The sequence below is a fragment of the Garra rufa genome, chromosome 1, assembly GCF_049309525.1.
Source record: "Garra rufa chromosome 1, GarRuf1.0, whole genome shotgun sequence".
In the NCBI taxonomy this organism is placed as follows: domain Eukaryota; kingdom Metazoa; phylum Chordata; class Actinopteri; order Cypriniformes; family Cyprinidae; genus Garra; species Garra rufa.
Genome location: NC_133361.1, coordinates 97315765 through 97342786, shown reverse-complemented (window position 1 = coordinate 97342786; position 27022 = coordinate 97315765). Strand labels below are relative to the sequence as shown.

At 37.3% G+C, this 27022-nt stretch overlaps 1 protein-coding gene across 1 annotated transcript; it reads left to right on the top strand.

Moving 5' to 3' along the window:
• Positions 1-1487: 1487 nt before the first annotated feature.
• Positions 1488-25382, top strand: LOC141322730 (uncharacterized). Its single transcript, XM_073833442.1, has 3 exons — positions 1488-1868; positions 10457-11340; positions 24795-25382. Exons 1-3 carry the CDS (start codon positions 1553-1555, stop codon positions 25380-25382), a joined length of 1788 nt encoding a protein of 595 aa, XP_073689543.1. The 5' UTR covers positions 1488-1552.
• The last annotated feature ends 1640 nt before the right edge of the window (positions 25383-27022 follow it).

Genomic DNA, 27022 nt, shown 5'->3' with positions numbered 1-27022 from the left:
CTGATCTCTGTGATCATGAGAGCTATAGTTAGAGTTTAGTATAGAACTGATCACATCCCTTGAATACTGTGTTTAAGCTTGTGGTCTGAGAGCTTTGTCTTCATCTGTAAGAACGGCCTCCTGAAATCTGAATAAACTCCAGTGATTGAGTGTTTTAGTCAGTCTGGATGACCACAGCGACACACAGGACCAGCTCAAACAAGTCTCCTGATCTTCATTTTCCTGCAGGTGTGTTAAAGGTATTTTGTTCTTTAAACATTTAACTTCACTAAAATCATAAAACTAATACAACATGGCATTTTTTCTGATAGATGTACTTCTAGTAAATGTTTCTAAAAAACAGTTTATTGTGTCTTGTATTTATTATCCAAACGTTTCACTATTAATAAAAGAAGATATGGAGGGAACTGAATGTGTTGGCCTTTTTTTTTTTTTGCCAATTAACGAAAATGAAAAGGTAATAATCAATGCACCATATTTCTTTACACTACAATATTTTTTATTTAAAACAAAATTGCTTACATAAAAGCTTACAATAACATTACCACTAAAACCTTTGTAACAGTTACACAGCAGCATTAACTAGTTTATGTGAACTTAATGGTACATCAACATAAAACAAAGTGTTATAAATGTAAGTTAAAAAAGAGAATAATACATTCACGAAGTTAATAACTTCGGAAAAGTACAGTTTAACTACTTAAGTACGGAATTATATTCTATATACAACATTTCTATGATATATTTCTGATTTTAGAGAGCAGTGCACCAATGGTAGGTGGCGACAATGCTCCTAAGGAATTGGTCGCCTTCAAACAAGAAGAAGAAGAAGAAGAAGAAGTGCACCAATAGGACTTTTATTTTGCTCTGGTGACGTGACGTCATAAAGCTGCGCGCTCCTCATCTGTTGTGATTCACCTACAGAAAGGTTTGTGGTTTTAAAGTTTTTAAACCAATGGATATTGTTGCATTAATTAAAGCGTTTTTACAAGCTATGTAAAATAAATCATAACTATTAAATCTAACGTTGTAATGCTTTATTTACTGTTACTTAAGACGTTAGTAACAGCTAATGTGCATCTCATTTTTCTCTTCATATCGTGAATCAATCGTGTGATGATAAGAAGTGAGAGACTCAGAATCCGAATCATTTGAATCAAATCATTTGTGAAATGATTCAGTGATTCGATTCAGCGGCACGCGGACTACAAACTACAACAACAAACACAAACGAGTGAATCACAACCGAGAATGATTTCAGGAGAGTGTAATATATTAGATATGACATGCAAATCAAAAATAACCTACCTAAATATGAACCTTCTTGGTAATTTTTTATATTTTATACATTTTATAAAGAAGTCTATTAACTCTCTGACTGTCTTACTAATGCACTACTGAACTAGGAGCTGATTGAGACGCACCCAGAGATTTAGTTTTCATTGATTTATTTTTATTTTTATTATTCTCATCTTAAACAGGACAAAGTGTACAAACACAGGAAAAACTCCTGGAGAATCAACAGAGATCCACGTGACACACTATTATAAAGATGGCGTTTATTAAAGAGGAGACTGAAGACATGAAGATTGAAGAAACTGAGGAACAAAGAAAGATGGCGTTTATTAAAGAGGAGACTGAAGACATGAGGATTGAAGAAACATTGAAACATGAAGAAACTGAGGAACAAAGAAAGATGGTGTTTATTAAAGAGGAGACTGAAGACATGAAGATTGAAGAAACATTTAGAGTCAAACATGAAGATACTGAGGAACAAAGAAAGATGGCGTTTATTAAAGAGGAGAGTGAAGACATGAAGATTGAAGAAACATTTAGAGTCAAACATGAAGATACTGAGGAACAAACAGGTTGGTTTTCATTCTCAAAGCTGAATTCACTACAGAAATGTCACACGAGTGTAGAAATGTTAAGACATTTGACAGAAGTGTTGAGATCACATGACAAATACTAACGCTTCCTTCAATATCCTGCATTCACACTGACCATTGGTTTTCAATGCATTATGAGATCATGCATTTAAGTTGTAACAATAATATGGAATTAGCCTAAAAAAATTATATATTTTTCTGTAACATTAAACCCAATATCTGCTTCTAATATTAAAACCATTGATTTCTAATTATGGCTAATTATGCAAAAGTATCTTAGAAAATTATTTATGGGAAAGTTATTTGCACAAACCTTGAAATGTAAGTTATCACATTTAGCTACTGCATGCCGACTACATTTAGTCATTTAAAGTGTTTGATAAGCAAATAAAACAGCCAGTGGACACTAAAGCTACATCAAAATTACATCCATCAATTTAAAGTCCAACTTTCAAGTTGAAGATCACTGTGAATGAACGTGTAGATAAATAGTGTAGGAACCAGTTTTTCTTGAAAATATAATTCAAAATACGCTATTTAGGCTTCTGGAGTCATTTTTGAGAGAGAATTTTACTTCCGCATCTGAAAAACTGGCAAAAGCGGTAGTGACGTCACGGCCGGTAGAGCGGTCAATGTAAACCATAGGAAAACAATGGATCTCAATGACTGTTCGGGCGCAGAGAACATTTAAAATGTTCATTTACACTCGTATGACGAACCACAGACACAAATATGAGCCGGTTATGTGGCCAAGAGAGCAGGGACATGCCAGGATTAAAGAGAACAGCGGTCAGAGACAAATCAAGTTGTAATGTGAGGAGAACAGGGCAGGTGTCTGTGAGAGATCAGTGTTAGCAGACGATATCTAATCGGGCAAAATTATAGCATTGGTCATCTAGAAGTATTGATTCTACTTACCTGTAACACAAACGAATAATCGTTGATGAAGCGTGTCATACTCGTTAATATCCAACGTTACGTGATATAGCGGGTTCTTATTACCGCGCACGCGAGAGGTAAACACCTTTTTGTTTTATTATATGCTTCTATGGGAAATGCCCCCAAACTTGATGTGCTGTCTCTGACTCTGCACTTTGAGGCTTGCTGTCTGAAATCAAAATAGATAGCTTATATGCATTTAAGGCAAAGGCATGAGTAAGTTTATGGTAGAGATAATTTATTACTCTGATCAAAATACTTGTACGTACAAATAAACAGTAAAATGTAATCTCAATTACAGGTTGACTATTTTTAGCTCACAAATACCTATAAAGTAAAACTTTTTTAATGCCATTGGTATAAGACAATTAATATTGACAGCATAAGTCAAGTTGTCTGCTGGTATTCATCAGGAAGCCCTTACCTGCATGTGTTGTGTCAGCTATTAAACAGGTTACAGAGGAAGGATTACTTTATAAAGGTTTTGAATGGCCCCATTTTGGTGACATTCAAAAAAAAAAAAATAATCACAATAACAAATTGTCTTAATGTATAAATGTTTTTATGAGGTTAACAACACATATATATATATCAAGCAGATCTGCATTTATGGCTCATTCAATTCAGTTTAATTTGTGCAGCAATAAATCGTAAATATTATTTCATACTACTGTTAATACCCAACTTTAAACACACAACATTGCAACTGTTAATATATATACATGTAGATGTACCAAACATATACAACTGAAAGAAAAATATTTTCAGTGTGGTTATCAGTATCACACTAATGTGTTATTTTAGAGGTTGGTTAATAACAGCTGGCCTCCACTGCTTCAGATCTTCACACAGCCTCATGTCTTGCAATGTCTCCCAAAACCCTAAAAACACACATGACAAAAAAAAAATCACAAATTAGCTGTGCGAACAATGTGACTAAGCTGTAGACTTGATTAATATAATATTAACAAACGGAGGATAACTGACCAGTAATGCCTTCTCATATGGTACCATTTTTACATGGTTCTTAAACTTACATTGCTAATGTCTAACGTTACAAGCTAGCTACAGTGCTTTACCTCGACTTATACACATCTCGTTGTGTCTCATTATTTAAATAAATATATTCACGGATTTGGTCGTTTTGCGAAGTTATGAGAAGAAAAAACAAGACTTACGGTGCACATTTCACGTATTCGTCTGCATCTCTGACGGCTTCGGACGAACCAGGCTGACCGCGGAGCCGATGAAGCCGCTGTGTGCACTGAAGAAACTGCAACAGTTTTGACCCTCACTTGGTTCTTGCTTCGGCATCCCATATTGAACTGTATCATATCGCCGGGATGATAATCCTCCGGTGTAAAGTGAACGCGTTTTTCGAAGCAGATGCATTCACCCGCACAAACGCACCCAGATCCGGAAGATAGCGCCGTTCTTTTTATTGTAAGTAAACCCGTGGACATGATGTCCTGACAGGCTGGAGTTTGCACAGCCTCCATAAACACAATAATTTACCATGACAATGATCAATTGAAATTAAAAATAACGACTGAAAACACACTAACTCACCACTGCTCCTACTGAATAGCAACAGAGCTAGGCGAACGACTCCCTGTCGTGACGTCATATGACGCGGTCTAGAAAAAAAGCTGTTTTTGAGAGCGGTCCAGGAAATCGTCACTTTGTCTTCTAAATTTGTGCCCTTATGTCTTGTAAAATATTTTCAAATCCTGCATTAACGATTTGTATTGTATTTTCATACACGAATATATGTTTATCTCAAAAAAATTTTTAACTTGCAACATGCAACACGACTTTAATGTGATAAATACCACAGATACCGCATGCTTATTTATGTTAGAGCTAATGAAATTGAAATGAGAATATTGCTTGTAAATAAATAACTTGAACAACAAATTAATTTTTTCATTTTTTATTACATATAACTTTTTACTGTTTTCTACAAATGGATGATTGATTTAGCTGTCTAAAGGACAAGCGCATATCAAGTCTTAATGTCAAGCTCAGGGGGCTGTTTCTAAAAAGACACTCAGAAAAGCTGGAATTAAAGTCCAAAACATGATCTGAAATAATCTAACAAATCTATTGGGGTTAAAGTAGTACCATAAATGACCATTTCATTTATACAATCTCACTCATTTGACCCAGGTTCAGTGAGTCAAGATAATTTGATGTGCACGCTAGGCTTGCCACGATAGACGGTTACTGGTTTTAAGACGCAACACCGGTGACATCACTTTTCCACCCATTTTTTTTTTAAGTATTCGTTTTTTTATTAAATATTTATTTGATTTGAATGGAAAATATTATTTTAAATAATTTACTTAAGACGAGAGCATGCAATATAATTAACGCTTACATATAATAAAAAGCGTAAAAGTTAAGCATGTTTGGCCGAGCACGGGGCACTCCCCCTGCCCAGGGAGAGGGATGCTGAAAACAAGAGATGATGAAGGTAAGACTGCTTGGCTATTTAAAGGGATTCTCTTGTAGTGCTTGGATACGGAGTGTGATTGCTGATGGTGAATTGGCCGTGTTAATTATCTGTGCGAGGAGTCGAATTTACAGAAAGAGAATGGCGGACGATTTAGTGTCCAAAAGCACCTGTTTGGCAATATTTTGGGTTCAAAGTTTTTTTTTTTTTGTAGTTTCGTTGGCGTCCATTAAAACAATTGACGCCGAATTGCCAATTCCCGCAAAACTGAAAGTGAAAGTAGGCTATAATACGCACGCATTTATAAGCTATTTAAAAGCAGAAAAAAGAGCAAACCCCCACCCCCACGGTCATACCGGTATTACCGGTGTTGTCACGTGCCGATTAACCGGTGGGGAAATTTCCTCATCGTCACAACCCTAGTGCACGCTTGTTCTTAAAGCAGTCCTTAATGTCGATTATAGATCGATTGATCCACCATGGCAAATATATTTGAACTGTTAAATACATTTGAGATGTTGTTTTCCTCAGGTATTCTGAGGAAAACATACATTTAGCTAAAATATGTGTTGTTGGACATTAACTGTGACATGTATTATTATTAACCGTATTGTAAGTGCATTATTATCTTGGAAGTAAATGTAAATCAAATGTAAGCTGACTGATACAGTCCTAATTATTAGCTCAAATGAGTAAATGTCTGTTCCTCTTCCCAGTTAAAATGTAGTCTGGTTTCTATTATTTCTATTTAAATTTAGTGTTTTAAAAACTAGAGATAGAAGATACAGCTGTTATAAAACCACAGGCTCAATCTGGTTAAAAAGTTTTAACCAGATTGAGCCTGTGTCTCTTTATTTTTTAGGAGTTATTATTGGTAAGATGAAACCATCTTCTTACTGTATGGACATTGTCCCTTCACACTTTTATTTCACACTAAATATTTAGAGAATTATAAATAGCAGTCTCACCTCAGGTGTTGCACCACAGAATTTGAAACATGCAATAGTGGAACCATTGATTAAAAAGGCAAATTTGGACCTGTATCAAAACTGCCATTTCTTCCCAAAGTGTTAGAGAAGGTTGTATTAATACAACTGCTGTCTTTTCTATATTTACATGGGGTTCAGGAAGGGCTCCAGTCATGTTTTAAATCCTTGTTAAAGTTTTTACTGACCTGTTATTAGCTACTGCCTTTGGTAATTATGCTTTCCTCTTGCTTTTAGATCTTACAGCGGCATTTGACACTGTAGACCACAATATCTTGGTTTCTCAATTAGAAAATTGCATTGGTTTTAAGGGTACTGCGTAGGAATGGTGTCCTCTTCAGCGTCATTCTCATGTGGAGTTCCTCAAGGTCCATTCTTGGGCCTGTTCTGTTCTCTATATATTTGCTTCCTGTAGGGTCCATCTGTAGGAAGTCTGGCATCTCGTTTCATTTTTATGTAGATGATTCTCAGCTTTATCTGCCTTTGAAAAGGAAAGATGCAAAGTCGAAAGGACCATTGTTGGACTGTTTTCAAGAAATTTAGGCCTGGTTGACTCTAAATCTTTTTAAAGTTTAATGAAGAAAAGAAAAGTTGTGATATTTGGATCTAGAGGTGCTTGTGACTCTTCTCAGTTGGATCTTGGTGTTTTAAGATTATATGTGAAGCCCAATGTTAAAAATGTGGGTGTTATTATGGAGTGAAAACTGGGTATACAGGTTAATTCAGTAATTAAAGCTAGTTGTTTTCAGTTGAGGAAATTATCCAAAGTGAAGTCTTTTCTATCTTTAAGTGACTTAGAAAAAGTTATACATATGTTTAGATATTAACCAGGCTTCTCTCACACATTTGCAGTTGTTACAGAATGCTGCTGCTCATATGTTGACAGGAACACAAATGAGAACATATTACACCAATTCTGGCACCTCTCCATTGGTTTCCTGTTCATGTTATAATGGATTTTAATCGATTTTGGTTTTATTGTTTAAATCACTAAATGGACTAGCATATTCTGACTTAATACAGCTATACACTCCAACAAGAGCATTTAGATCCACTGAGCATTTACTTTTGTTTCTTCCTCACATGAGGTTACAAACCGGGGGACCTAGTCTTAAAACTCATTTTTACTCGTTGGCTTTTAACAAAGTATGAGAGTTAAGTTTTTATGATTGTGTTGGACTCTTGTCTGTTTTACAGTGGTGTGAAAAAGTGTTGGCCCCCTTCCTGATTATTAAAATTTTTTAAAGTTTGTTACACTTTAATATTTCAGGTCATCAAACAACTTTAAATATTAATCAAAGATAACACAAGACGCAGTTTATTATATCGCAAATATTGCGATGCGATTTTCGATTTTTGCGTTCAATACTATTAAGTGCATAAAACAAAAATTATGAATAAAATATGTTGTTACTTTTACGACACAGAGGGTAAAAAAAACTAGAGGTCGACCGATATTGGTTTTTACCGATACCGATAGCTAGGTTGGACCACACTGGCCGATACCGATTAATTAACCGATAGTTTTTGAAAATGGATACTGAAAGGAAACTAAAATAGTGCTCTATTAGTTTTTAAAAAAGTACAAAACCATACTTTCACCCTGCAGCCCAAGACCGGTTGCCCACTGAAGCTAAGCAGGGCTGAGCCTGGTCAGTACCTGGATGGGAGACCTCCTGGGAAAACTAGGTTGCTGTTGGAAGAGGTGTTAGTGAGGCCAGCAGGGGGTGCTCACCCTGTGGTCTATGTGGGTCCTAATGCCCCAGTATAGTGACGGGGACACTATACTGGAAAAGGCACCATCCTTCGGATGAGACGTTAAACCGAGGTCCTGACTCTCTGTGGTCATTAAAAATCCCATGGCACTTCTCGTAAAAGAGTAGGGGTGTAACCCCGGTGTCCTGGCCAAATTCCCTCCACTGGCCCTAGTCAATCATGGCCTCCTAATAATCCCCATTCATTGAATTGGCTCCACCTGTAGCTGGTGTGTGGTGAGCGCACTGGCGCCGTTGTACTTTGGCTGCCGACGCATCATCCAAGTGGATGCTGCACACTGGTGATGGTTGAGGAGAGATCCCCTATATGATTGTAAAGCGCTTTGGGTGTACGGCAATACACAATGAAAGCGCTATATAAATGCATCATTCATTCATTCATTAATTCATACTTTGTAAATTAATAAAAATATTAATATGAATTATATATTGATCATTAAAGTTATTTTATAGTTCATTAATGTTAAGAAAATAAATCTTTACATTTTAACAATATGTAAAATAGCAGCTTCTATGCTTTTTGTTTACATTTGTAATCTCTGTATGTCAGTACTGCCATCTTAAAATTAAGGTTCAATTTAATTAGATTTTATATTAAATTTAATTCGTGCAGAATTCACTTTATTTTTTTTTTATATATAAGCAGGCTACTTTTTAAAACAATAGACAGTAACATATGACAGTGGCTGCTTTAACAGGCTTCAATGAATGCACAGATCTATTTCGATATATCAGATGTTTTGTCCTGCTCTTTAAACAAGTTTCATATAAAAGTATTAGAAAATGCAAGTGCATTTAACCGCATCTGCAATTGAGCTTTTTAGGATGAACAAACACAAAGAGAAAGTGAAAGTCTGTCAGTGCGTGAGTTTTGTGCATCTAATGGTACTAGTACTGCATTACAACCGGCAGAAATGAAGGCATATCTAAAGTAAAACACTGCGGGTGGATGCACACACTGTCAAACAATCCGCACATGTCTCATAGTGCAAACTCTGTGCAATGAAGCCCGCCGTGTCTCTAGCAAGCACACGTGCCATATGCGGGAAAAAATACAAGCTCGTTGAAAAGAGGATTGCGATGCATTGGAGAATCCATTTTTCACCCACCCTTAATGAAACCGTGCAAAAGTGCAGCGCTTCGTTGTGCGGACAACTGGCAGCGCAGGTATCACACACACACAGGATGCGTCGCGTGTAGTTCAAGGGGACGTCTAAAGGGGAAGTTTATTTAATCACCAAACCGGCAAATGTTTACTTAAAGAATTATCAAAAAAGCGGCAAAGATTAGTTTAAAGAGATCAAACGAAACGAGAAAGGGTGATATATTTTGTTGTAGCCATTTAAGATTTTTTTTTTCTGTTTTACATTGTTTAAATATTATTTGTTTATTACGAAAGAAGTTTTTCCTTGTCTCTCTCTAAATTTGTTGCATTTTATTCCCTATAGGAGACAAAAATGGTACAGAAACATTAAGATCAGTCTGTGTATAGATATATGTAGATCCTAAACTCTGTCATTAAATTTCCTAGATTTTTTTTATTATTAATTGTATAATGGCCAGCCTAATCTCTGTAGGGTACTGTAATGTTCCCAGTTACTTTGCACTGGTCAAGCTACGAGAATTTAAAAGGGGGGAATCATCTTCTTTGCAAATATCAAACTGGTCTTATGTGAAAGAGTTAAATTGCCAAATAAATACATCCAAACACAACATTGATGTTTCTTTCTGCATGTTTTCAATCAATATATTGGTCAGACACAACTCTTCAAATAGTGCAAAACACCTACATTCAAATACAATTCCACAAATTTACCGTGCATATAAGTACATGTGTGAGAAGAATGGATATGGTCCACAGAGTCCAAAACAGGTTGAGATCATAAGCAGTCCTTGAAGCGAAAGTAACCAATCCTATCTGCATATGAGAAAATGACAAGCTGATGTCCTAAACTTGAATGTCCAGTCTGCACCAAGGACCCTCAGATATATGCCAAATAATTGGCTTCAGCAGTACAATTGTCCATCGGTGGTAGTCACAGTATTTGAGCAAGAACTACGCCATTAACCATCCTCTACAAGAGAGAACACAGAATAACTAATTAAACTCAATTAAGAAAAAACACAGTAAGAACAAACAGAACCTATCACTTACTCTACTACTTCCTGTTTTAGCTAGTACAGATTGAGCTACACGTTTCCCTCTAGTGGCAAGTATGAACATGTCAAACAGAAGACTCTGACAAAACCTGTGACAGACAGTGACTGTTACAGTACTGGCTGAGAAGGATCAGGTTTGGACACCCTGGTATAGGCTCTAGAATACATGCTTTACATATCTACATGTTTTGATGTTAATTGTTTTGTGCCACTAAACTGGGGTTAACTTTTATTCCTTTTTTTCCACCTTAGACCTAACAGTGCTGAAAGAGGAGAGAGAAGATCTGAATGAATCTGAAGAGAAAGATCAGGTTTTTTGTTCCTTACAGACTGAAAAGACTTCTAAACAAAAAAGATCTCAAACTACAGGAACTAGGAGTTATTTTTCTTGCGTTCAGTGTGGAAAAAATTTCACTCAAAAAGGAAGCCTTAAAACGCATATGAGTATTCACACTGGAGAGAAGCCGTACACTTGCCAACAGTGTGGAAAGAGTTTCATCCTAAAAGGACACCTTAACAGACACATGATGATTCACATTGGAGAGAAGCCTCTTACCTGCCAACAGTGTGGAAAGAGTTTCATCCTAAAAGGGTGCCTTAACAGACACATAAGACTTCACACTGGAGAGAAGCCTTACACATCCAAACAGTGTGGAAAGAGTTTCACTCTAAGTGGAAACCTTGAAGTCCACCAAAAAATTCACACCATGGAGAGCCCTTTTACCTGCCAACAGTGTGGAAAGATTTTCACTTCAAAAGGAAGCCTTAACAGACACATGATAATTCACACTGGACAGAAGCCTTACACATGCTCTCAATGTGGAAAGAGTTTCGCTCAAAGTGGAAACCTTAAAGTCCACCAGAAAACTCACACCATGGAGAGCCCTTTTACCTGCCAGTGGTGTGAAAAGAGTTTCAATGAAAAAGGAAGCCTTAACAGACACATGATGATTCACACTGGAGAGAAGCCTTACTCATGCAAACTGTGTGGAAAGAGTTTCAATGAAAAAGGAGCCCTTAAAAGGCACATGTTTGTTCATACTGGAGAGAAGCCTCACACATGCAAACAGTGTGGGAAAAGTTTTAGTCTAAAAGGAAGCCTTGAAAGGCACATGAAAATTCATAATAGAGAGAAGCCCAACAGATCCCCTTAGTGTAGAGTGAATTTAAAACAAAATGTATAGAATGGAACCTTCTCATTCAAATTTAAAGCATTATGTTTTGTCCATAGTACACTTTAAGCTCAGTCCAACACAATATAGCTTGTTGACACGGTAATGCATAAAAGAGTAAGGAATAATATGGATGTGTTTGCTCTGTTTACAATGTAAAAACTTCACATTTGTATCATGAATTGAAAAGAGATCTCACAGAAGGTGCAGATTTTGGTTGAAGCACATTAAAGGACATTGTTAGCATTTTTAACATCACCGTTTCGGGTTACAACTACAACCCTTGTTCCCTGAGAAAGGGAAGGAGAGACGAGGACATATAGAGGAAGGCTCCTCCCTCCGTCATCTCCATCTTGGACTCTGTTAATCATTTTCCTCCTGGATGTCCATTCTCCTCCTCCTGTTGTTCCATCAGTGCAAGAATGCGCCTTCCAGAAGGGGGATGATATGCCAGGAATATGGACCTGTTTTTGTTTCTGTGTTCCCTTTTTTGGTTGCGTTCCTTTCCTTTAGTCCAGTTAGTCATTCTGTGCACCCGTGTTCCCCAGTTACCAAAGTCTGTGCATTCTGTCTCTGTTGGGTCTCTATCGTAAAATATGTCTGTCTTCCCTATTTCCTTGTGTGGCTTACCCTGTGTCTTTGAACTTTAATAAACTCTGTTCCTTTGATCTACGTTTCTGTCGTTCCTCCCAGCACAGTATCGTGACATCAGTGTGTTCAAGTATTGGAGCAATTTTATTAATCACTGTCACACCCCCTGTCAGTAGTGATAATGGACTACCGCCTGTCATGAAATATTGATGGCTTTGACCTTTTGACCTTCCCCCCCCCCCTCACACCCCTTTCCCACGGTGCCCACCCACGTAGAGCATGACCTTGTGTTTGATCTTGACCTTGTGAACTCTACTGACCTTGTTTTGCTGGATTGAGCAGGTGCGATGTCAACGGATGATAGGTTTATGGGTTGTTGAGAGGATTTACGAGACGCTTACCAGGTGCGGGATTAACTTCTGACAGGTTTATGGTTGTTGCAGCAAATTTACGATACACTTACCAGGTGCGGGATTAACTTCTGAGGGTTTTATGGGTTGTTGCGTGACCATCCGGTGTTTGATGTCATTCGGTTAGAGAATTATAGCCTGTTTGCGTGACCATCCGGTGTTGTTCATCATTAGGGTGAAGGAAATACAGTAGCTGTGCGCGACCGTCCGGTGTTGGGTGAGGAATGAAGCTTTGAAGAATGTTTCGGCGATTTTACGGTCTAGCCCCACATCCGTGTTGTATCGCAGGGTGTCAGGTTTCATTCAGCAAAGATAAATAGGGCTTCCCCATCATATCTGCGGATCATCTGAGCTTTGAAATACATAGACATGGACGCGATACACTCACCTAAAACTCCTGAGAGGGAATGGGACAAAGAGGCGATGGAAGACCTGACTAGGGCCCCGAGAAAACCGTACAACAACAACAACTATAAAATGAGTACCAATTATAAAGTATAAATGTATATATTTAAAATAATAAAATGATGATAAAAAATAATAGTAATAATACTACAAATGAAATTCCTATCATTTAATCATTAAATCCCTCACCTTTTTACAGTCTAGGGTGAAAAATAAAAGTCTGCGTGCGTGAGGCTCTCATAGGCTCTCCTCAGCATTGCTCTCGTTGCAGATCTCCCCGTGCGTGCTTCATGAGCTCGCGTTACACAACAGACCATTTGAACTTCTTATATGTAAAAGTGACCATACATGTATTGGCTGTATATAAAATACAGCTCTATTTGAGCTGGTCGTCTGTGTCTCACACCCATTCATGTCATTTTTGCAGAGGATCCAAATTACTTCTCACAGTAGCTACATCTGTTTGAAGAAATCTGTGGATCGGATTACTGTGTGAAAGAGAGGGTTTGCAAACATTTTAAAAGTAAACACTTTTTTTTCATAGTTACTTTTAATAAACATAATGCAACTTATTCCTCTTGGCTTGCGCTTATATTTTAGCTGAACCATAATTTATTTCACATCAAACACAAAGTTTCTTATTTTATCCATAACCGCACGATGAAATATATCAACAAAGTCTTTAATGTTTTAAAAATATAAATGATAACACTTGGGCCCAACAGTATAGCTTAATCATGTACAAAAACACACATCCAGTCCTCCAAGTCGTATTCTCTTCTATATAAAAGAAATGAATATAAACGATGTGATCACACGTGATATAAAACAAAGAAAAACATTTACACTAGTTTTTAGGTAGCGGTAAGTATTGTGATGGGGACCCAGCAACGGCAAAATAAGTACAGGGAAAAATGTCTTTAAACAGACCAAACCATAAGGATTATGCCTGGACATGTCAGCGGGCCGGGACATGTCAATTTGAAAGTGTATAAATCCCTTAACCCACCCAATCACAGTAAACTTTCTCCATTTCTGTATTTTTTTAATAAATATTATTTACTATATTTTTATAAAGCTTTTGTACTGTACAAAGTGAACACCTACCCATCACACAAAAAGTTCAACACACTTCCATTTGTAATTAAATATTGTAAGTCATTTAAATTATTATAGTAGGACTCAAGACATTTCATCATAAATCACATTTATGTTGTTATATCAATGTAATGTCCAAATCAGTAAACAAATGTGTGATATAAACATTTCAACCTAAAAAGTACGGAGCCCCTTACGTCACCTGTTGAAGAAAAATAATTAATCCGTGGGGACGGTTTTGCAATTCGTTCCCTCAGTTTATAAACCGTACTCACAAATTCTTAAACTGTTCCCTCGGTTTAACAATTCATGCCCGAGGATTAACAAACCGTGCCCACGAATTTCCAATCCGTGCGCTCAGATTTTGTAAACCGTACGCTCGGATTTTGAATCCGTACCCACAAAATCATAATCCGTGCGCACGCTTTCGCAATCCCTTCCCAGTTTGTTAACTGCTCTCACGGATTTGTGATTATGATAAGCTTTTCGCCCAGAGTTAGATGCATGCTGCACTATTAATTTTATTATTTAATAAGGCCTATTATTACATTGCATTTAGTTTGAGAGCAAAGGAATGGTAACATCACCTGTGCATTATTTGTTTTGTATTGCTTTTTACCTTCTCCTCTCCAAAACTCGTTTTTTTTTTTAATTCAGGTAATTTTATATTTTGAAAAATATTATATAAAACAAAGCCGTTTGAACAGCGCTCTTCACTTATTATTTTATGTTGGTACCATGACCGCACTTACAAAACAGGCTTCTTTTAAGCGTTTATTTTACATTAATAACCAATAGGATAAAACACATGGTGTTTTGGCAGCTAATCTATTGGTGATTAATATAAAATAAAGCTAAAAACTCTGTTTTATCAGTGTTGCATATTCTCATATAGCCTACTGAGAAATAAAGTTTAATAAATGCAAAACAATGCATCCAGCACTTAAACAGGTGTCCTGGTTGAATTTGGGGGCGGGGCCACAAATCCGTGAGAGCAGTTTACAAACTGTGGGAACGGATTGCGAAAGCGTGCGCACGGATTATGAATTTGTGGGTACGGATTCAAAATTCGAGGGTACGGTTTACAAAATCTGAGCGCACGGATTGGAAATTCGTGGGCACGATTTGTTAATCCGTGGGCACGAATTGTTAAACCGAGGGAACAGTTTAAGAATTCGTGAGTACGGTTTATAAACTGAGGGAACGAATTGCAAAACCGTCCCCACGGATTAATTATTTTTCTTCTACAGGTGACGTAAGGGGCTCCGTAAAAAAGTGATTCAAGCAAAAGACAAAATAAAAACATGAAAATTATTCTCACAAAAATGTTTGCTTTCTCAAAACACAAACATGTACGATCACGCTTGCGTGCGTATAATTGTAGCGCAATTTGTGCTGAATAAAGTATAATCATAAACATAAATATGTTTTAAGGTGCTGGAAACACACAAATGTCAGGGTAGGACAAAACATCAGTAGAGTTACCAAAGCCCCTCAGACCCCAGAGGGTTAAAAAAGATGGTAATACATATATAATTATACAAGGCATCAAAGTAACAAACATGTCACTATAGCAAAACAAATCATACATCTTAAACATGTATTCAACATTTAAGTTTATTGAACACATAGCTCACTTTTTTAAAGATGATCTTCATGTTTATAAAAATAACCTTTACAATACTTTTAGACAATCATAAATATAAAACATAGTAACAAATGTTACTAGAGCAAAACAAATCATTATACAACGTTCATTTTATATTTTTAAGTTTATTGAAGTTATAAATCATCAAAGTAACAAACATGTAACTAAAGCTAAACAAATAATTCATTGTACATCTCAAACAAGTTTTCAACATTTAAGTTTATTGAAATTATAAAACATTTGATTCACTTATTTTAAGACGATCTCCATGTTTATTAAAATTAACATTCACAATACTTTCAGGTGATCATAAATATAAAACATTGAAACAAACATGTTACTACAGCTAAACAAATCATTCACCGTACATCTTAAACATCTTAAACAGGTATTCATCATTTTATTTAGGTTTTTGAACTTATAAAACACATCGTGCACTTCTTTTAAAGATGACAAAAAACATCTCCATGGCTTTTATAAAATTTATAAAAATCATAAAAATGGCTTACATTATGTTCTTCGAACACTGAAATCCATTCTGTGAATGTAATATTTGCAAAAATGTTTAAGTTGGAATATAAATAAAACTCTTTGGTCCTCCCAGGGATAAACTCCAATGTGAAACTGATGCTCCAGGCCCCTCAAACAGACTGATAAGTGATGGTGATGAGTAAACCAGATGTTCTCCTTGAAAAGGAGTTTCCCTACACATAATGTCCGGTGGTTCTTGCTTAAATTTCAACTATAGAATATTTTGTATTAGATTTATTTCACACCATTCGCTTTAGATTCCTAAAGTTTCTTATTTTAATCATAACCATCAATGTCTATTCCCCTCACACACACTCCTTTTTGAGTTGTATCTTTTAGAAAATGTAATGGTTATTTTCAAAACAGGATCGTCACTTCCTGTTTGTCCTAGCGTGCACCTTGAGTTGAAGCTCCGTCGAGTCAAATTACAATTTTCTATTTTTAAACCTAAAAACAATTCTATACACCATCATTTTTGTTTTTCATAACATGTGAATATACCCGTCGTGTGGTACAACAAAAACAATTGGAACGCCTTGTTATCACTGGTTTTTATTTTTGTTTTCCCGAGTCTGCTACTAAGCTAGCTTATAACCGTTTAGCTTTGCCAGCATGGTCGCGGCTAATCTTGCATACATTTGTTTATTCTCTATTCACAAACACTTTAACTGCTTACTCACTGTTACTTGCTTTAATGGCGAATTTGTGTCTACCTTTGAGTGCAGGTGAAGACACGTTCGAGCTGCACTCGGTTCTGATGGAGCTGGAGGCAGTGGAGAAGCAGATCCAGGAGCTTCAGGCGAGACAGATTGAGCTGCGAATCCGAAAGGATTTACTCAAATCTGTCCGGGTAAGTGTACAGCTCGATCCTAACACTCCCATAACCTCTACTCCGTGTGATTCTCTGCCCAGATCTGCCGCACCCAGGACGCGATCCTCCCAGATGTCGTTCACTCCGGCGCCGGGACACCACGGACCCTGGGTGCAGCAGCAGAGGAAAGTGCGAGCCAGACCCCGAGCCAGGACCTCTCCCCCTCCGCAGCCCCCGGTCTTCGAGATCTCCACCCGGAACCGCTTCGCTCCCCTCCGCAAGACGGAACGCGACGCTGTGATCGTCGGAGACTCCATCGTCCGGTACGTTCGTGCTAACTTAGCTAACGGTAAAGTGCACACTCGTTGTCTCTAGGGCTGTGAGATTAATTGAAATCGTATCGAAATCGCGATGTGAACATGCACGATTTCTAAATCGCCTTACAGCGCGATTTTTTGCACGCACTCGACTGATACTTTTCCCGCAGCATGCTATTTGAACCGATCACAACACAGCGTGCCTAAACAGAGAGCAAGAACATGCCAACGTTCATGCTTGAAACCAGAAATGGTCATGCTGGTTTTCTTAGCAGAAAGCAGCTAGACTCTGCCAGTGTTCTAATTGTTTTTATGTGGGACACTGTGGTCTGGGTTGTTGTTTTATCAAACACACGCACGCACATACGCACACACATACTTACTTTTTGCCATAGGTCTGTTCTAAAGACATTTTGTTCTACCTTTACTAGGCAGGGCTCGAAATTGTGAACGTTTTGGTCGCATATGCTCCCAAAATTTAATCTGCGTGACATGAAATTATATTTGGGACCATTCGTGCGAGAAACTGTTGTTGTCCGACTTGGTTTCATTTCTTTACAAAACTTTCGCTACCATAACTACTGCACAGACTGCTGTGAGCTGATACAGTGACAGGTTCGCCATTCTCTCTTTCGATTGTGAAAAATAAAAGGTCTCAACAAACCGCTTTTGAAGAAATATAATATATTTCGTGCTATAGCGTACATTCTGTCAGATACAATTCTGGCGCCTCCGTGTCCATATACGTTACTGTACAACACGGCATTCATCCACATCAGATGATAACTCAGCAGCAGAGTTCCACTCACACAGGGGCGTAATTTTCACTGGGGACATGCTTTTCAAAATCCTGTCTGTGTCTTCTCATATTTCAAATGGTTTTGTTATAATAATCTCTTTTATTGTAGAATGCACGCTCAGCGCCTTTGAGAGTCTCGCAAGATCGTTAAAACGAAACCAAAACTAAGGCGCGGACGCGCATTTAAAAGCAATTTTAATATCCCGCGTTCACAGAGTGACTCCTCAATGCGCGCAAATTAGGCTACATAAAATATCTAGGTAGTTATTAGTATGTGGGCTATAAAAAATATATTGTGCAGTTGTCTATAGTTCTATATCATGCTTGAAAAATTCGGTCTCTATTTGCACTTTGAATATTGAAAGAGTAGCCTACTTTGATCATGTGCTTGTAAAACATCTGCAGTCAGAATCAGCCATTAAGAATCAAGATCAGTGCATTACTAAAAAGAAATTGGGTGCGCCTAAATTTTTTTTGGTGCTCCTAACTTTTTTCACCTGCTAGATGATTTTTTTTCCCGCCTTCTGTTTTAGAGACATGTTACAGTTCTTTGATAAAGATCTAATTGTTTTTCTTAAAAAAAAGTTTTAGATTCACACTGTAAAACATGTCTGTGTCAAAATCGTGATTAAAATCGAAATGGCAATACTGTTCAAGAAAATCGTGATAGGTTTCTTTTGTCCATATCGCACAGCCCTAGTTGTCTCCCAGATGCTCGCATTCTTGATGTCTCTTCACAGATACCTGCCATCCTGAAGGACGATGTGAGCGTCGGTGCGATCGTCCTGCATGCTGGGGTGAACGACGTCAAAGTGCGGCAGACGGAGGTCCTGAAGAGGGATTTCGCGAGCCTGATCGAGACGGTACGCAGCACAGCGCCCGCGACGAGAATCATCGTGTCAGGACCGCTTCCCACGTATCGACGTGGACACGAAAGGTTCAGTAGACATTTTGCTCTAAATGAATGGTTGTTGTCATGGTGTAAGAACACAAACTGCTCTTTGTTAATAATTGGAATCTTTTCTGGGAGCACCCTAGGCTTTACCGCGCTGATGGCCTGCACCCCAGCAGAGTCGGAGCAGAACTCCTGTCGGACAACATCTCCAGGACGCTGCGCTCCATTTGACTAGTAAGCAATTCTTCAAATAGTTGCGTTGATGGCTTTTTTTATGCACATTTAAACGATAGTATAGGTGCTGTCCAACCTATAAAGACTGTGTCTGTTCCTCGAATAGTGAGGTCAAAACAAAAATTTAATGCAGGATCTAGAACAAATCTAATCTTGATTAGACCAAAAAAATGCACAATAAATGAACAAAATCAATTTTTAAAGCTTGGGCTCCTAAACATTAGACCACTCGCACCCAAAGCACTTATTGTAAATGAAATAACCACAGATAACAGTTTTGATGTACTCTGCTTGACTGAAACTTGGCTAAAACCAAACGATTATATTGGTCTTAATGAGTCTACTCCACCAAACTACTGTTATAAGCATGAGCCTCGTCAGATCGGTCGTGGCGGTGGTGTTGCAACAATTTATAGTGACATTTTCAATGTTACTCAGAAAACAGGTTACAGGTTTAATTCATTTGAAGTACTCCTACTTAATGTTACTCTGTCGGATATGCAAAATAAACCTCTCCTATCTCTTGCTCTGGCTACTGTGTATAGACCTCCAGGGCCGTATACAGATTTCCTAAAAGAATTTGTAGATTTCCTGTCTGACCTATTGGTTAATTTTGATAAAGCATTAGTTGTTGGAGATTTTAACATCCATGTTGATAATACAAATGATGCGTTAGGACTTGCGTTTACTGACCTGATAAACTCTTTTGGAGTCAAACAAAACGTCACTGGGCCCACTCATCGTTTTAATCATACACTAGATCTAATTATATCGCACAGACTTGATCTTACTGATATAGATATCGTACCTCAAAGCGACAATGTTACTGATCATTTCCTCGTATCGTGCATGCTGCGTATCACTGATGTTAACTATATGGCTCCGCGTTATCGTCTGGGCAGAACTATTGTTCTTGCTACCAAAGATAGATTCAAAAATAACCTGCCTGATTTATCTCAACTGCTCTGTGCACCCATAAATAAACATGAACTAGACAAAATGATTAGTAACATAGGCACTATCTTCTCTAACACATTAGAAGCTGTTGCCCCAATCAAGCTAAAAAAGGTTAGAGAAAAACGTACTGCGCCGTGGTACAACAGTAATACCCATTCTCTCAAAAAAGAAACTCGTAATCTTGAGCGTAAATGGAGAAAAACTAACTTAGAAGTTTTTAAAATTGCATGGAAAAACAGTATGTCCAGCTATAGACGGGCTTTAAAAGCTGCTAAAGCCGAGTATATCCACCAACTCATAGAAAAAAACCAAAACAATCCAAGGTTTTTATTTAGCACAGTGGCTAGATTACAGTTTTTTCCAATTGCTAACACACTAAAATGACATGCACAGCACGATTATTTAAACTGACACACAGACAGCAAAACTTCTTCTCAAGTCTCCAAAAGTCTAAACACATTTTCTGCTTTACACACATTTTGCAATTCAAAATGACACTTTTTAAATGCACTGAAAACAGTTCTCTGCATAAGACACAACAATCTGACATAAAGTCACATGCTTGCCATTTCAAAACACTGCTATTCAAAATGACACTGCATGAGCTAATTGGCCAATTACATGTGCCACCTGGCCAAACACCTCAATGGTTAATTGTGAACACTTCAATCAGGATGTTAGCAGTATAAAAAGACCACGGCTGAGAATTTTTTTTTTTTAACTGTAATATATTTTTTCTGAAATTTTATTTTTCAGTTTACTGGTTTTTGTAAGAATATTTTTGTTCAGTCCCATGTAAATATTGAAAGGACCGATTCACTGGCCCGAAAACGAAGTTCCAGCGATCTGGATGAAGGTTTACTACATGTTCGGTCTTTTACAGCGCTTCAAGATTTGCATTTCAATTTTAGTCTTGCTCCGTTCTAATCTGACTCCAATTTTAAGTGATCATTAAATTTAGACTGTATTTCCAATCAAAAGGTTATCACAAATATCGATTATGAATTAACTACTTGATTATTCTAGACATTCCATATTTTCAATTATTCGTACGTTGGAGGACCTAATGTCTATAACAAAAGTCTCCTCACAATTTACTAGTCATATTGATTTCAGGACATATCAGAATAGCCAAATATAACATTTTATTTGTCAGGTAAAATCTATCATGCCAATTACACAATTAAACAATGAGAACCCAATTCAGTTTCAATTTAGATAAATACATAACCTCAATGACTCAAAGATGTATCTAAGAGTGGGAAAGACATGCCTGATTACCAGAGAGACACACTGCAGCATGAGAGAGACCTGGAGGTTTAGCTCCAGAGACCCTCGCATACATACAGTGTGGGGGTTTTGGCTACAAAAATCCCCAAGTTGTGTTTCATCACTTGCCTTATATACCAGACCAGAACAAACAAATATTCCAATCAGTTGTAAAAATACAAAGACCTTTTGGTCTTTCAGGAGTTCTCGCAACCCCAGGTTCGCACCTGGTTGGAGGTTCCCATCTGCCCCTAAAGGGAAAACACACCCAATAGCAGCAAACCCAATTCTATGGAAGTTTTCAATCTTTCTTACAGTATATGTGACTGCTATGAAATTGAGACCATTTTACCAATCACACAGAGACCATTAGAATGATTCCAAACATGAAGGGGAAAAAAACAATACATTCACAAGATATAACATGAGTATCATGTGCATCTTCCACATGTGACTTTAAGCAAGAGCTTTTAGGGAGAAAGGTGTGGGTGTGAGAGTGAGAGGTGGGGAATTCAAAGTAGCATGGTGGGGTTGTTTGGTCTTCTTTGAAGATCCCTTACGTTTATTGTTTTGTTGCATGCCATCTGTTTGTACTGTATTGTAATTCCATGAGCAGATAATTTCACTCCTTACAGCCATGAGGAGATAATTTCACTCCTTACAATATATCTGCTGTGCATATGTTGCACTGACTTGTTTACTGTAGTGAAAAAAAAAAAAAAAGTTGCAACAGGATGTGTGTGTATCTGCATATTTCTGTGCATGTGAGCAATCTGATACATATTTTAGTATTATGGCAAAGCATACTAAAGATGGGGGTGCTTTTCATTATGCCCAAGAGTGTGTAGTTGGTTAGGCAAAAATCTGGTAATATGAATGAAGTGTGTGCCATTTCATGCAAAAGTTTGATTTTGATAATGCTATGTGTAGTTTCGGTTGCAGTGCTTCATTTTACAGGATATATGAGGTATTTTGCCGTTTGGGTGTGTGGTTTTGTGAATTGTGTTAAGTATTTTGATAAAACCAGACTAGTTTGAAAAATTGTGTGTTAGCAATTGGAAAAAACTGTAACAAATAACCAAACACCTCCTGACCTGAATATTCCTGCACAGTTTAATAGTAATGTCTTTATGAATTTCTGATAAAATAGACAACATTAGAAATACAATAACTAATATAGATAATACAGCAACTGATACTTCAACATTAGTCATTACACCCAAAGAAAAACTTCAGTGCTTTACAACTATAGAAAAGAAAGATTTAAATAAATTTATCATCACATCTAAACCAACAACATGCCTATTAGATCCTGTACCCACTAAATTACTAAAAGAGTTGTTACCTGTTGCAGAAGTACCGCTTCTTAATATTGTTAACTCATCGTTATCTTTAGGTCATGTCCCAAAACCATTCAAACTAGCGGTTATTAACCCTCTTATTAAGAAACCACAGCTAGACCCTAGTGAACTGGCAAATTACAGACCCATTTCTAATCTTCCATTTATGTCTAAAATTCTAGAAAAAGTTGTGTCTGCTCAATTGTGCTCCTTCTTGCAAAATAATAATATATTTGAAGAATTTCAGTCAGGTTTCAGGCCCCATCATAGCACAGGAACTGCACTTGTAAAAATCACAAACGACTTGCTACTTGCGTCAGATCAAGGCTGCGTCTCATTGCTAGTTTTACTTGATCTTAGTGCTGCGTTCGACACTATAGATCATGAAATACTCCTAGATCAATTACAAAACTAAACAGGTATTCAAGGGCAGGCTTTAGGATGGTTCAGATCATACCTGTCCGATCGCTACCACTTTGTTTATTTAAACGGGGAGTCATCGCAGCTAACACCAGTAAAGTATGGAGTGCCACAAGGATCTGTCCTAGGTCCCCTACTATTTTCAATTTACATGTTACCCCTCGGTAATATTATTAGGAAATATGGGATTAGTTTCCATTGTTATGCTGATGATACTCAACTATATATTTCAACAAGACCAGATGAAACCTCTAACTTAGCAAAGTTAACAGAGTGTGTTAAAAATGTGAAAGACTGGATGACCAATAATTTTCTACTGTTGAATTCAGATAAGACTGAGATATTACTTATTGGACCAAAAAACAGTACACAAAATCTCTTAAACTGCAACCTGCAACTAGATGGATGTACTGTTATTTCCTCTACAGTCAAAAATCTAGGTGTTATATTAGACAGCAACCTGTCTTTTGAAAATCATATTTCCTATGTTACAAAAACAGCATTCTTTCATCTTAGAAACATTGCTAAGCTACGGAACATGTTACCTGTTTCTGATGCAGAAAAGTTAGTTCATGCATTCATGACGTCTAGACTGGACTATTGTAATGCACTACTAGGTGGTTGTCCTGCTTCTTCAATAAATAAGCTACAGGTAGTCCAAAATGCAGCTGCTAGAGTCCTTACCAGGTCAAGAAAATATGATCATATTAACCCAATTTTACGGTCTCTGCACTGGCTACCTATAAGGTTCCGTATCACTTACAAAATCTTACTTCTTACCTATAAGGCCCTTAATGGTTTAGCTCCTGCATACCTAACTAGTCTCCTACTACGCTACAATCCCTCACGCTCCCTAAGGTCGCAAAACTCTGGACTTTTGGTAGTACCTAGGATAGCAAAGTCCACTAAAGGAGGGAGAGCCTTTTCTCATCTGGCTCCCAAACTCTGGAATAGCCTTCCTGATAACGTTCGGGGTTCAGACACACTTTCTATGTTTAAATCTAGATTAAAGACTCATCTCTTTAGCCAAGCATTCACATAATGTATCTCATAACGTTGTAATTTCAGTTACATCTGATCAAATGCACATTAATATTCTTCAGCTTGGGCTAAACCATCATTTTTGTTTGGTCGGAAGTTGGAACAGCAGCTACGCTAATTATTTCTTGGTTTCTCTGTCTCTGCCACGGGATTTCCATCCCGTGGTAACTAGGGTTTACACAAGATTCAGCCCGGATTCAGAAGAAGAGATGATGCCAACCCCTCAGAGGACCGCAGATGATGCCAGCCTTGAAACAACATACAGCACTACATAATTTTCCTACAAGTTGATTACAGCACATAACCATTGCAATTAGTGTTCATCATCTGTTTGATTACACAGTTACTGATTTAATATTTATATCATACGTACATCGACTCAACATACAGTATTCACCACTAATAAGCTACTAAATATATTGTAGTTGCCTAAAACTTTTGTACAGCTGCTCTGCAACAATTTGTATTGTAAAAAGCGCTATACAAATAAACTTGAATTGAATTGAATTGAATATCTACATGTTTTGATATTAAATGTTTTGTGCCATTAAACTGGGGTTAACTTTTATTTCTTTGTTTTTCCACTTTAGACCTAACAGCGCTGAAAGAGGAGAGAGAAGATCTAAATGAAACTGAAGAGAAAGTTCAGTTTGAGAATCTTCATGATTTTGTATCTGGAGAAAAATCTTTTTGTTCTTTAGAGTCTGAAAAAACTTCTAAACAAAAAAGAACTCAAACTACAGGAACTATGAGTTATTTTTCTTGCGTTCAGTGTGAAAACAGTTTCTCTCAAAAAGGAAGAATTCACACTGGAGAGAAGCCTTACACCTGCCAACAGTGTGGAAAGAGTTTCACTCTAAAAGGACACCTTAACAGACACATGAAAGTTCACACTGGAGAGAAGCCTTACAGATGCAAACAGTGTGGAAAGAGTTTTGCTGAAGGTGGAAACCTTAAAATCCACCAGAAAATCCACACAATGGAGAACCCTTCTACATGCCAACAGTGTGGAAAGAGTTTTAATCAAAAAGAAAGCCTTAACAGACACATGAGAGTCCACACAGGAGAGAAGCCTTACTCATGCAAACTGTGTGGAAAAAGTTTCAGTGAAAAAGGAACCCTTAACAAGCACATGAGAGTTCATACTGGAGAGAAGCCTTACACATGCTCTCAGTGTGGAAACTGTTTTAGTCTAAAAGGAAGCCTTGACAGGCACATGAAAATTCATAATAGAGAGTAGCCTAACAGATCCCCTTAGTGTAGAAAGAGTTTCAAACAAAATGTATATAATGGAACATTCTATTTCACATCTTAAAGCATTATGTTTTGTCCATAGTACACTTTAAGGCGAGACACTACAGGTGAATAGGGATTTTTTTTAAATTAGAAGATATCACTGTGAAACTTCTCCAGTTTATTACTGGCATAAACATAAGAAAAAAATGTATTACAAGTTTTGTGTAAATGTATGTTTTAATATGCAAATGAGGCCTTATATGCTTAAATATATGCTAATTTGCATATATTTACAAAAACAAAATCTGGAAATTGGAAAGGTCCAGGTTTAAAATTCTTGGTTCTATTTGTTGACATATTAGATTAAAGGACTTTTACAGAGGGGATTCTGGATATTTTATTTTGTGCTTTAGTAAATTAGAGAATACTGACAATAGCCTTAAAAAATCTATTTTCGCCATGTTTTTTTGAGTAAAAGGACCTATAACTCAGGATAGGAATGATATATCAACAAATCCCTCTGTAAAAGCCTTCAGAATATAGTTAAGTATAAGTCTGGAAAAGTTGGTGCTTGTAGGTGCTACTGAAGTGGATATATCTGACTCTGAATGTGAGAAAAAACTCATTTTGAGAAAACGGCCTTTAAAGTTTTATATTGTATAATTTCATAAATTTCTATTGAAACCCAGAACAAACAAATAAAAATATATATTCAGTTATATATTTATTAATATCATGTAATATTTAAAATACATGGAAACTGATAAATTAATAAATTATTAATAAAAATAGCCTTAAGCTGAAGAGAACTACCATAACAAACACACATAACAACAGTCACAAAAACTGCAAACAAACTGTGTCTGTTTGTTGTATGTCCATCTATAACTAAATGAATCTAGTAAACAGCTCCCTGTCTGTTTACAGCCTAAATGTCCATGCCTGCACCATATGTAGGCCCCTCTTCGATCTCCTGTCGGTGTCTTTTCACCTTTTTGGCTGTGCTTACGCTTTGGCGCCTGCGTTTCACACGGGTGGACTGAAAAATGTTCGCTTTTGAAAGTCTAACCATGTCAGTGTAACTGCATGCATTTACAGTGATAACTGTACACTGAAGCCACAACTTATCCATGACAGCCAGCATGGCAGAGGCACCATCATTAAAAGTGGCAATAGCCATACTGGCTGCAGCCTGAACTCTGCTTTTCCCCACAAATACTGTTTTTGGACATCGGGCCCATATGACAGAGTTGAGGCACTCATTTGCATTTTGAGTGCCTCCATGCTGCATGCGCTGTAGCAGACTGTCACTGGACATTCGGTGGTACACAGGGATAAGCTTCTTTCCCACTTCACGTGACAGAAAGTTTTTAGTGTGATGCTTGTGGGACTCTGGTGTTTCTCCATTCTCCTCTGCTCTCCTGTACCAACACCACGATGGACTGCACCTTGTATGTAATGGATTGTCATCACTAGACATGCTGTGAAGGAGACCTGCCCAGATCTCAGCTTTCATTTTATCTACGGAGCCCTGGTTGTTAATAATAGCCCCCCTGTAAAAATTTTGCAAGGCCTTACATTTAGGGGAAGTCAGCTTGCCCAGGCCCTTGCCCCCTAATTTACCTAATTTACTTAGTTGCCTAA

Bases quoted from the DNA above. Each gene is read 5' to 3' on its own strand.
- LOC141322730 (XM_073833442.1), top strand. From the start codon at position 1,553: ATGGCGTTTATTAAAGAGGAGACTGAAGACATGAAGATTGAAGAAACT. The intron at 1,869-10,456 runs GTTGGTTTTCAT...TTTCCACCTTAG, and splicing joins AGATACTGAGGAACAAACAG to ACCTAACAGTGCTGAAAGAG. The intron at 11,341-24,794 runs CCCAACAGATCC...AAAGTTCAGTTT, and splicing joins AAATTCATAATAGAGAGAAG to GAGAATCTTCATGATTTTGT.